This window comes from Vipera ursinii, assembly GCF_947247035.1.
Source record: "Vipera ursinii genome assembly, chromosome: 2".
Taxonomy (NCBI): Eukaryota; Metazoa; Chordata; class Lepidosauria; order Squamata; family Viperidae; genus Vipera; species Vipera ursinii.
Genome location: NC_139513.1, coordinates 226349393 through 226360300, shown reverse-complemented (window position 1 = coordinate 226360300; position 10908 = coordinate 226349393). Strand labels below are relative to the sequence as shown.

Here is a 10908-nt window from a genome sequence, read left to right as displayed (position 1 = left end):
AAGCGGCATCCTCCTTGCCCAAGTATCTTGGCAACAGGACGTTTGAAAGCCAGTGGGTGCCTCGAGCCCCGGCGTCGAGGAAAAGGGCGACGCAGAACCTCTTCCTAGAGTCCGCCGAGGCTCCGAACCGGAGCGAGGGAAAAGCACCGCAGCCGCAGCCCCCACGGGGGAAGCGGGCGTGCCGGCAACACCAAGAGCGCGCGCGCGCCAGCCGGCTGCCTGGCGCGCCGAAAAAGGGCGAGGAGAAGCGCTTTGAGGTAGCGCCTGACGCCCGCTCGCCTTCAGTCAGACGCGCGCGCGCGGGGGGGCGAGCTTTTTTTCCTGAGGAAAAGCCTCAACTTATGCCTCGCGGGTTCTGTCTGTCACGGAGATGGGGAAGAAGTGGCGGAGTCCCAGCCAGGCGGAGAAAGGCTGCTCCGACAAGGAAGAACTTGGCAGGCGAAGGAGTCGGAGCGCTAGTCGGGGGAGGTTCGCGGAGTCGTGGAAGAGGTTAAGTTCCAGGCAGGGCTCCACCAAACGCTCTGGATTGGCTTCGCAACAACCCCCGGTAAGCCGGGGCTGCCTTAGGTCTGGTTTCTCTTTGGCGCCCTTTTTTTTTTTTTGTGGCGCGCCTCAACTTCTGCCTTGGACGCCTTTCTCTCAGTGGACCTGCCGTGCTCTCTCGGGGACAAGCGTCGAGCGGTCAGCCCCGGTCGGTCAGTTTCTCTTTTCTCGAGAGAATTGGCGCCTGATTCTGACAGGGCGTGGAAGGGAGTCGGGGCTGTTGCTCTTCGCCAGATCAAAGCGTGGGGCGGGTGTTCGTGTGCAATAGACTTCGTGGCCGTCGGCTACGCGCGCTCTCTCGGGTGAATGGGTCGCCCTCGGCGATGATTTGTTCTCCCTCCCCCCTCCCCCCCCGCGGCACTGAGGCTGAGGGAATCCTGAGAAACGGCCTGATGTTCGGGTTTCTGTGGAGGGACCCCCCTCCCCCAAATATAAGTACTTTACAGCAAATAAAAGCAGGGTCATTTCTCGAGCCCTCTTTTCCATGGGCTTCTTTCAGCATAAAGCCTAGGAAGTGAAGGGTTAACTGAATACAACGCCTTTCTTTTTCCCAGAGTTTTGGAGCTAACATCGGCTCCTTTCACCCCTTTTTCAATGATAAAGGGGTTGTCTTCATTGTCTGCCATCCATTATGCCACTAAACCAGTCCCCTACTGTTGGACTGCAATACTATATAGGTGATAATGAACGTTGCACGTGCTGGTAACATACAAATGCTGTCGTTCTTCAGAGCTTACAAGGCAGGAGGAAATCTTGTCTTTAGTGAAGAGATGTCCTTAATGCTAAATCTGACTACAGTACAGAGCAGTGAAATCCACCTGTTACTAATGCCTACTTATCTTGCCAAACCTTGCTATATACTTCACTGAATAGTTCTAGCGATATATACCGTAGATAGTTGAGTACAGTGTTAAAATTGCTTTTAACTGAACAACTGGGTGATTACCTTCTGGACTGCTGTTAATTTTTCTGTGCCTTGGTAAATGATGTGATTATTCTGTTTGTAATTTACTGTTGGCTTTCTAATGCATTTGAAGGAAGAGATGATTAGTAGTTTCTTCAATTCTGTATCCATTGTTGGAGAATAATAGTTAATTTATTAGACCATTTGCAGATAAGGAGGCTCATAATCCATGCAACAATTAATTACAATGGCTCAACTGTGAAGAAGAGGACTATATAAATCTTAGGTGGAGAAGAAACACATGAAGCTCAAGTGGAAGGGTAGCAATGTCAGTTGAATAATAGCTTTGCAAAATTCATTAATTTTACTTAGAGCATTATTTTAAATAGTTCAAGATCTTGCCTCCCCTTTTGTTAATAGTTTTCTAGTTTCTCTATAAATTATATGTTTGTATTTGCCTGAAGATGTGTGCTTACTTTTGAAAGCACCAAGTAAAACAGCAACAGGTTGAGCTAGATGGGAGTCAGAATATAGAAAACTGAGGAGGGGTACTTAATATGAAATGGATGCCATGACAACCAAAATCTGGAGAATCAACTTGGTTCTGATATAAACAGATGGTAAGGTATCATTATTTTGACTAGTGGTAAATGCGTATTTAGTGTAAACCTACTTGTCAAATAAAGCAATATAAATGAGTATCATAAAAATCAGTATTTCAATAGATCTTGAAATAATAATTCTAATACACCATATACAAGCTGCAAATGAAGGAATATTAACTATGCAAAAATTAATGCCTATTATGTGTCAGAGTTGGAAAGGAACCCCTATACAAATAATTGACAGGCAATTAACTATTAAGATGTCAACATATATGTGCAGAACAAATGTGCATATATTATATTTTCAAGTCACACTATTAAGATGCTTTTTAAAAAGTAGAATTTGGAGTAGGATATGTTTTGACAAGAATTAGGAAATCATTGGAAAAATGATAGAATTCTATGATTATGATGTTGCTTCATTTGCATAATAAACTATAATTCAGTTTCCATATATTCAATATACCTCAGAGAAACCATAGTTGTCATTTGAAACATTATTTTACATCTTTTGTTCTATGCCAGAAACTTTTTTTTGAAAAATTGCAAATATGTTTTAATAATTGTTTTGCTTTCAGAAGCAAATTGTTTTGCTTTATTAGTTTAGTTCAAAAACCACTTTTTCTCGTGTTCTGAAATTCCCTGAATATGAAAAAAGTTCTAGATCTAAGCTAGATGGAGCAGGTCTATGTAAGAATAGTTTTACTGCAAAGATTTAAAGCTGGGTATATGGTTCCTAATCCATATGGTGGTAAATAAGAATATCTGAACTTTTTAAAATGAGTAATTATATAGCCCTCCTGCTAAACAAGACTGTTGAAAGGAATTTACAGAAATGGGTTTAAATGATTTGTTTCTGAGTAAAGACTAATGTGGCATGGGTTCCTTCACAGAGAAGAAGAAGCAATAATTAAGGGATTAGTATTTTGCTCTCTGAGAGAAAAATCCAAAATCTCTATCTGGGCAAGAGTTTGTAAGGACTATCAAAATTGCATAAAAGAGTGTGCAGTTGTTTCTCCAGGACTGAGCTGGGTGTTAGAAATCAGGAAGAGGCAGAAAGTCCAAAATTTAGGTCAGTTCCCCAGATCAAGAGATTTATAGTTCAAAGAGAGTCCCAGATGAAAGTTGTGGACTGAATGCCAAGTCAGTGTTGGGTGTCACTAGTGTCAAATTACATTAGTATTCAGGGACAAAGGAAATAATTGCACGCTCTCTCTCTCTCTCTCTCTCAGCTCTGAAAGTACAAAATCATTATCACATCTATTGCAATGATGAGCACTTAGTGGTTCCTTGGCCTAGCAGCATGCAGAAATAAATTCTATAGAAGAATTTCACTTAGTATCCTATACATAAGGTGAGTGGTTAGATGGAAAAGCACAACTGGTTTACAGAGTTCCTTCCAATATTATGTAATTCTAGGAGATGTAATGTGTGTGTGATTTGAGAACATAGGGCAATTGGCATGATCCAGCATTGTTTTGGTGAAGTTCTCCTGCTTCCTTTGTGTTTTCAAATTATTTGAAGAATCAGAAGAATGGATCATAGATCTCTATTGTATGTAATTTGATGTTCTGTTGTTCCTGATTCTTGGATTCTGCATCACTGGTATATGTGATGGTTATGGTACAGTATGGTATCAATATCCATATACTAAAATTTCAAGCATTCAAGAATGCCTAGAATGATTTTAAATAGTAACTATTTGGGTTTACATTTTCCTTGAATGACTGTGTTGCAGTTGTTGTTTCATCATTAGCAGTAAATTAAAAATCACTCAACTCTGTAAACCAGTTGTGCTTTTCCATCTAACCACTCACCTCAATCTCTCAATCTGTAAGGGTTAAACTGAAATCCTAGGTGTGTTTGCTACAAAATAAATCCAGAGAAAGGTCCTGACATTTCATTTAGAGATGTTGTATAAAATCAATGATTTTTTTATTTTTGTGCAAATTGTTTCTTGTATGGCATCTAATTTAATGATGCTTTTGGAGGGATCACTTGTAAAAATTGCAGGGTTCTATAAAATACTGCTTGATGACTTGATATTTTTGCTATGATCATTCATGTATCTAAAGAGGGATATTAGGTCTCAAGTGATCAGGTAGATCAGTCTAGGAAATCAATTCCACAGGAAGGCTAAATCTATTACTGAAATTGTCTACAATAACAGAATCTTGCAAATACAATTTTACTGTACCTTCACCTTTTCATACATCATTGAATTAGGCAGATATCTGAGCTGCTTTGGAATGTTATCTGGATGTTCTGGACTTAAAAATGCTTTAGCCCATTTTGCCTTGGCCACAGCTTCTGCATATCTTCCTTACATTCTACAGAAACCTAAAGCTCCATCTCTATCATGAGCATCTCCCTCTATGATTATCTAGGTCTAGGAAATAGTAAGAGAAAGACAATGACAAAAAAGCTTTTGTGGTTACCTGGATATGCCAGAACCTGTTAGGCTTAATATTTGAGAAGTTGATTAATAAATGCAATCAACTTCAAGTTGATAACATTCTTTGAAAATAATGGTTTAGACTGGCTTAGAACAATGACAACCAATCACTCTGTCTTGCGTTGCAAACAAGATTCAACGTTTGATCTTATGAAATTAGTAACAATCTGAAATAAGGTTACAGTGGAGGCAATATACATTTATTAAGTACTTGTTTAGTTTACATCCAACAATATCAGATGCTGAGATTTTTCATATGTCCTACCATTTTGCAATGGAGAAATTTATATTACTGCATATGTATTTCACCTTTTTTTGTATCCTACATCGTCTGCAGAAGAACAAGCATTATATCACATTTTTGAAACTGGTCAGTGTTGTACTAAGTGAGTATGAACTATAAAATATTCATTTTTCCTAGTTCTTTTCATGGTGTTAATTTACTTAGAAATTGCAAAGCTGTTTGCTTATAAATCCCTTTGTAATTCAGGTGAGCAGTGATTTTTAAAAACAGTTACGTATGTTAAATTGACTGTAAAATAAAAACTTGCAGTGAATGACAGTGAAATAAATGGCTTAGTACTTCACATCTAATTACTAATGTCATTGTTCTATTACTAAAATTGGGTTGTGTGATACTTTCTTACACTTGCTTTTTTCCTATTATTTCAAAATTGCCTAATATTTAGTATGGATATTTTAACTTTGAGTCTTGAATATACTGAAATGTCCTAAGTAATTATAGAAGATTTAAAGTACTTTCTCATAAACAAACTTCATCACTTTCCTTCTTATCTCAAACCCCCTTCCTTATCTCTATCCCCTTTTTCTGCTTTCCTTTCTACAGTTATTCATATCAACAGATTTTTTGTGCATGACATATTTTTGGAGGGCATTCAAGTTCAGAGAAATGGAATGAACATATTCATTCTGAACAAATTCAGCCATTTCTTCAGCTATGTTTTCCTATTTAAAAAACAACAAACCAACAAAAACAAGACTAATGAACTCTTCAGATTCTCCTCAGTATTTCAAATAATGGCTGAACTAAAGGGATGAGAGCTAATTATACATAATAAAGCAAAATGGAATCTTATTGTGAGGATTTGGTTTGATTTGATTTGGAAGTTGCCCATATCCAAATGAATCTGGTCAGCTTATAATTTTTTTTAAAAAACAATACAAAGGAACTATAGTATCCCAACAAGGATATCCATTAAACAAAACAAAATAGGACTCTATGCTGCTTCCTAGATCCTAATAAGTGGCTTTGGATGGATCTTACGTGCATCAGTTCTGACTGATCATACTGGGTGGACAGAAACCATTTTGTCCCCGGCATCAGACTTCCGCAGCAAGGTCTCATATCTGGTTATCTGTGCAACAGTGCCTCTGGTTGCCAGCAGAGTGTCCTGTGTATAAATAGCTACCCTACACCTTCCTCCTGAGCTCATAGTCAGTGATAACCAGACCTGAAATCCTGGTGGGCACATTTACAGAGACGGGACCCCCCACACCAATCCATGTGGACCCCCTATGCTTTAACGAAGAAGCAGGCGAGACAGCAAAGTTAAGCAACTTAACTTTATTTACGAACCAGGCAAACAACATAAGAACATGGCTCCTATTTATACTGGCAACTGTCAACAGGTTAGCCAATCAGAGCTGAGCCGGTATCCCGCGCCGTTCGCTTCCGCCAATCGGAGCCGGCTGGATTTGACAGCTCGGAGCTGTCATCGGCAGCGCGTGCTGTTACCAGGTGATTTTGACAGCTGAGAGCTGTCAGTCGGTTGGCGCCTGCGTGGTTCGGTCCGGCAGCTTTTGACAGCTGTCAAAAGCTGCCGCGGTTTTACCTCAGCCCTGTTTAAACACATATATATAACATTAATAATAAGTGAATACATAACACCCCTTACCCCTCCCTCTGATTGAGTTGATGTTCCCCAACTGTTTCTTTTTGGGGTTTCCCCATTCGAAGTCTTTCAAGTAGGCGGGGGGTCTTTTTATTCTTTCGGAGCGCCGGGGGGTTGTTTCAGCTGGTCGTTCCTTTTCCCCAGGCATATCGAGATCTGGCTCAGGGGGCATGGGGCCTGGCTCCGGCGTTTCAGCGTCGTTTTGTGCGGGGTCTTGTTGTGGCGTATTTTGATCGGGGGGGTTTTGGTGTGATAGTGTTTGCGGCGGGGCTTCTGCCTGCATTTCGTCGTTCCCCCTTTCCCCCATATTTTGTGGGCTGCGACGCCGAAGTTGGTCGATGTGTCTGCGGATGTGGGAATTGTGCCCAGTGTCTATGATGTATGATAGGGGACCTGTTTGTTCAATGACAACCCCTTGTGTCCATTTGCTGCCCCCTCCGTAGTTCCTTGCCCAGACAGCTTGCCCAGTGCTGAGAGTCCTGTGTTGGAGGGGCAGTTCTGGGTTTGGAGGGGATCTGTCTGGATGTAAACGGTCCAATCTAGTAGTTAGTCTCTTGCCCCAGCGTAGTTCAGCTGGAGACTTCCCTGTAGATGTGCATGGGGTGGTGTGTTGAGCCAAGAGGAATTGAGCAAGTCTGCGGTGCCAGTTGCCGGAGATGATTTTCCGCAGTGCCTCTTTTGTTGATTTCACCATCACCTCTGCCAAGCCGTTAGTGGATGGGTGAAATGGAGCCGTGGTGGTGTGCCTAATAGAGTTCGCCGTTGTGAAACTCTGGAATTTGTAGGAAGTAAATTGGGGGCCGTTATCGGAGACTATTACATCCGGAAGCCCATGTGTTGCGAACAACCCCCTTAAAACTTGTATTGTGGCTGCCGAAGTCGTGCTAGTCACTGGGGCCACCTCCAGCCATCTCGAATAGCTATCCACGACTATTAGGAATGTTTGTCCCTGGAATGGACCTGCAAAGTCTATGTGGATGCGTGACCAGGGTGTCTTGGTAGTTTCCCATCTGTGTATGGGAGCTTGGGGCTGGGCTGCTCTGACAAGTTGGCAGGGATAGCACCCGGCTACATGTGCTTCTATCTGCTTGTCTAATCCTGGCCACCAGACGTAGCTTCTGGCCAGAGCCTTCATTTTGACGGTCCCCGGGTGACCTTCGTGGAGGCTTTCTAACACCTTTAGTCTGTGCTTTTCAGGTATGATTACCCTGCTGCCCCATAGTAAACATCCCTGATGGGTGGATAATTCTTTTTGTTTCAAAATATAAGGTTGGAATTCTGGGTCTGGGGGTGTGGATTGCCAGCCAGACGTGACATAGCCTAAGACTCTGCCTAATGTTTTGTCTGCAGCAGTGGCTGCAGAAATGTCTTTAACCGATAATGGGCATTCAGGCAGGTCTGAGATAGCCAGTATCTTCCCAGCTGGTGCTGGGTCTGGGTCAATTATTGGTTGGGGCAGTCTGCTAAGCCCGTCAGCATGGCCCATGGTTTTCCCTGGTTTGTATTCTAAAGTGTATGAATAGGCTGACAAAAAGGTAGACCATCTCAGGATGCGGGGAGATAATATTTGGGGCGTTAGTTTGTTTACTGTAAAGATTCCTAATAGGGGCTTATGGTCCGTAAAAATGGTAAAAGGTCGGCCATATAGGTAGTCATGAAACTTTTTTAGCCACTATAGCTAAAGCCTCTTTGTCAATCTGAGCGTAATTGCGCTCAGGTTTTGACAGCGTTCTGGAATAGAACGCTACAGGGGTTTGCGTACCTTCCTTAGTTAAGTGGCTTAGGACTGCTCCAATGCCATAGGGAGAGGCATCACAAGCCAGACATAAGGGTAGCTGTTCGTTGAACAGTGCTACCGTTGCATTGCTAGTTAGTAAGTTTTTTAGTAGATTAAAACTTTTATCGTGCTGAGGTGACCAGTTCCAGGGTTTGCCTTTATCTAATAGCCTGTGAAGGGGTTCAGCGATGGAGGCTTTATGAGGCAGGAAGGTATGATAAAAATTAACTAACCCTAGGAAGGCTTGTAGTTCCTGTTTATTTTTAGGGGTTGGTGCTGTTTTAATGGCTTTAATTTTTGTTTCAGTGGGGTGAATTCCCTTTTCGTCAATTTTAAATCCTAAAAAATCTGTTGAGGGCACCCCGATGGAGCATTTGTCCCGTTTTAATTTAAGGCCAGCCTCCCTGAATCTAAGGAGCACCTTTGTTAATTTGTCAGCTAAGTCGTTTTCTGATTTCCCTGCAATTAGGATGTCGTCGAAATATGGACAGACCCCAGGGATCCCTTTAAGTGTTTTTTCCATGATTTCTTGGAAGATCCCTGGGGCTGCAGAGATGCCGAATTGAAGGCGGTTAACTTTAAATGCTCCTTTGTGGGTGACGATTGTCTGAGCTAAGGCGCTGTCAGGAGTGACAGGCAGCTGTAAATACGCCTGCGCCAAGTCTAACTTAGCAAAAATGGCGCCTGATTTAATGGCCGCGAGGATGTCTTTGACAGCCGGGACCGGGTAGGCATGGGCATTTAATGCGCGGTTTAGTGTCGCTTTATAATCGGCACATAATCTTATTTGGCCATTTGGCTTAATTGGGGTCACTATGGGTGTCTCCCACTCTGCCCCTTCTACTGGTTCTAGGACTCCTAAGTTAGTTAATCGGTCTAGTTCAGTTTCTATTTTTTCTCTTAAGGCGAAGGGAACTCTTCTTGCCTTGATTCTGACAGGCATTACATTTGGGTTTAGTTTTAATGATACAGGCGGTCCTGTGTATTTTCCTAGCGAGCTGTCAAAGATGTCCGCGAATTGAAGGCAGACGGATTCTAAGTTTGACAGCTGAATGGCGTTGACGCCTGTCAACGCTATCCCTAGCGCCTCAAACCAGTCCAGTCCTAGCAGGCTGGTCCTGTTTTCCTGGGTCACTAGTATAGTGAGGGGTCCTTTAAATTGTTTGAACTCCACTGGGACGGAAGCCTTTCCCCGGAGTTTAATGGGCGTTTTTTGAAAATCCGCTAGGCGGAGTTTGGTGGGGCGAAGGGCGGGCTGTTTCCTACTGTGGTTACAAATGTCCCTGTAAGTTTGCCAAGAAATGAGTGAGACGGAGGACCCAGAGTCCTCTTCCATCTCACAGGGAATTCCATGAATCAGTACGTCCACCTTGACTTTGGGCTTAAGGGTGCTGTGGACTGTGTATTCCCTCGCCCTTCCTTTCACGTTTAGCACTAGGGGTTTGGAATTGTGCCTGGCCCTGGGTGTGTGCTGGTTCATACCTGCGGACGTCACCTCCAGTTCATGCAGATTTTCTCGGCTCCGGCTGCGGCACACGGCTTTGAGGTGACCTGTCTTTCCGCATCCATGGCACTTGGCACTGCGGAACCGGCACGCTGCTCTCGGGTGGCTTCCGCCGCAGCTGGCACATTTAGCCCTGTTTGGCTGGTAGTTAGGGCCCCTCTGGTTGTTGGCAGGGCCCCCTCTGTTGTTGCGTTGCAGCCTGAGATTTTCGAACCGCTGCTGTACAGCATTGATGTCCATGGAGACGTCGTCATCTTCTGGACCGCTGAAACCGCCGCCCTCCTGGTGCACGGACCCGCTGGGCCCGCTGTCAGGGGAACGTTGGTTGTCACCGTGGCTGTCCTCGTAGGCAATGACTTCCCTCGCCACTTCAGCCAGTGTCAGTTCGGGCTTGGCGATCAGTTTCCTCCTCAGCCGCTCATCTTTAAGCCCAATGACTATTTGGTCCCTGATTCGGTCCTCTAAGTCTGGGAACCGACATCGCCGAGCGGCGTGTCTGACCCTGTTTATAAAGTCATTGGCGGGCTCGTCAGGGAGCTGTATTCTTCGGGCGAAATTTACCCTCCAGAAGAGCTCTGACTTCGTGGGCATGAAGTGTTTACTCAGCCCCTCGGTGAGATCAGCGTAGGAGATCGTGGCGATAGGATCTGGACTGAAGAGTCCCACAGCGGCGTCGTAGACAGCGGGCCCGCTGAGCCAGAGGAGGGCGGCTGCCTTCGCCCGGTCGTCCGTAATCTTCTTTACCACCAGGTATCCTTCTACCTGGCCCAGATGAGATTCCCAGCATTCTGGGTGGCGAGTGTTGAACTCTCGAATGTGGCCGTGGTTTGTCATGCTATCTGTCAAGTCGTGGGTGCAGCTGCTTGCGTTGTGTGGGAGATAGGCTCCCAAGTGACTTCAGCGAGTGACTAGCTCAGGCTAAGGGAAAAAATCTCTTCTCCCCTTAGGCGGTGACTTCAGCTATGCAAGCAGGCATCCCATCCTCGTCGCCAGTGCTTTAACGAAGAAGCAGGCGAGACAGCAAAGTTAAGCAACTTAACTTTATTTACGAACCAGGCAAACAACATAAGAACATGGCTCCTATTTATACTGGCAACTGTCAACAGGTTAGCCAATCAGGGCTGAGCCGGTATCCCGCGCCGTTCGCTTCCGCCAATCGGAGCCGGCTGGATTTGACAGCTCGGAGCTGTCATCGGCAGCGCGTGCT

At 44.2% G+C, this 10908-nt stretch overlaps 1 protein-coding gene across 1 annotated transcript in view; it reads left to right on the top strand.

Annotated features, from left to right (window-relative positions):
• Positions 1-370: 370 nt before the first annotated feature.
• Positions 371-10908, top strand: part of LOC310634304 (transient receptor potential cation channel subfamily M member 3-like) — a gene marked incomplete at both ends in the record, with an annotated part of 259008 nt that continues 248470 nt past the window's right edge. Inside the window, one exon of the mRNA XM_083352565.1 lies at positions 371-547. Coding sequence (XP_083208691.1) covers positions 371-547 — 177 coding nt within the window. The remainder of the gene's footprint in view (positions 548-10908) is intronic.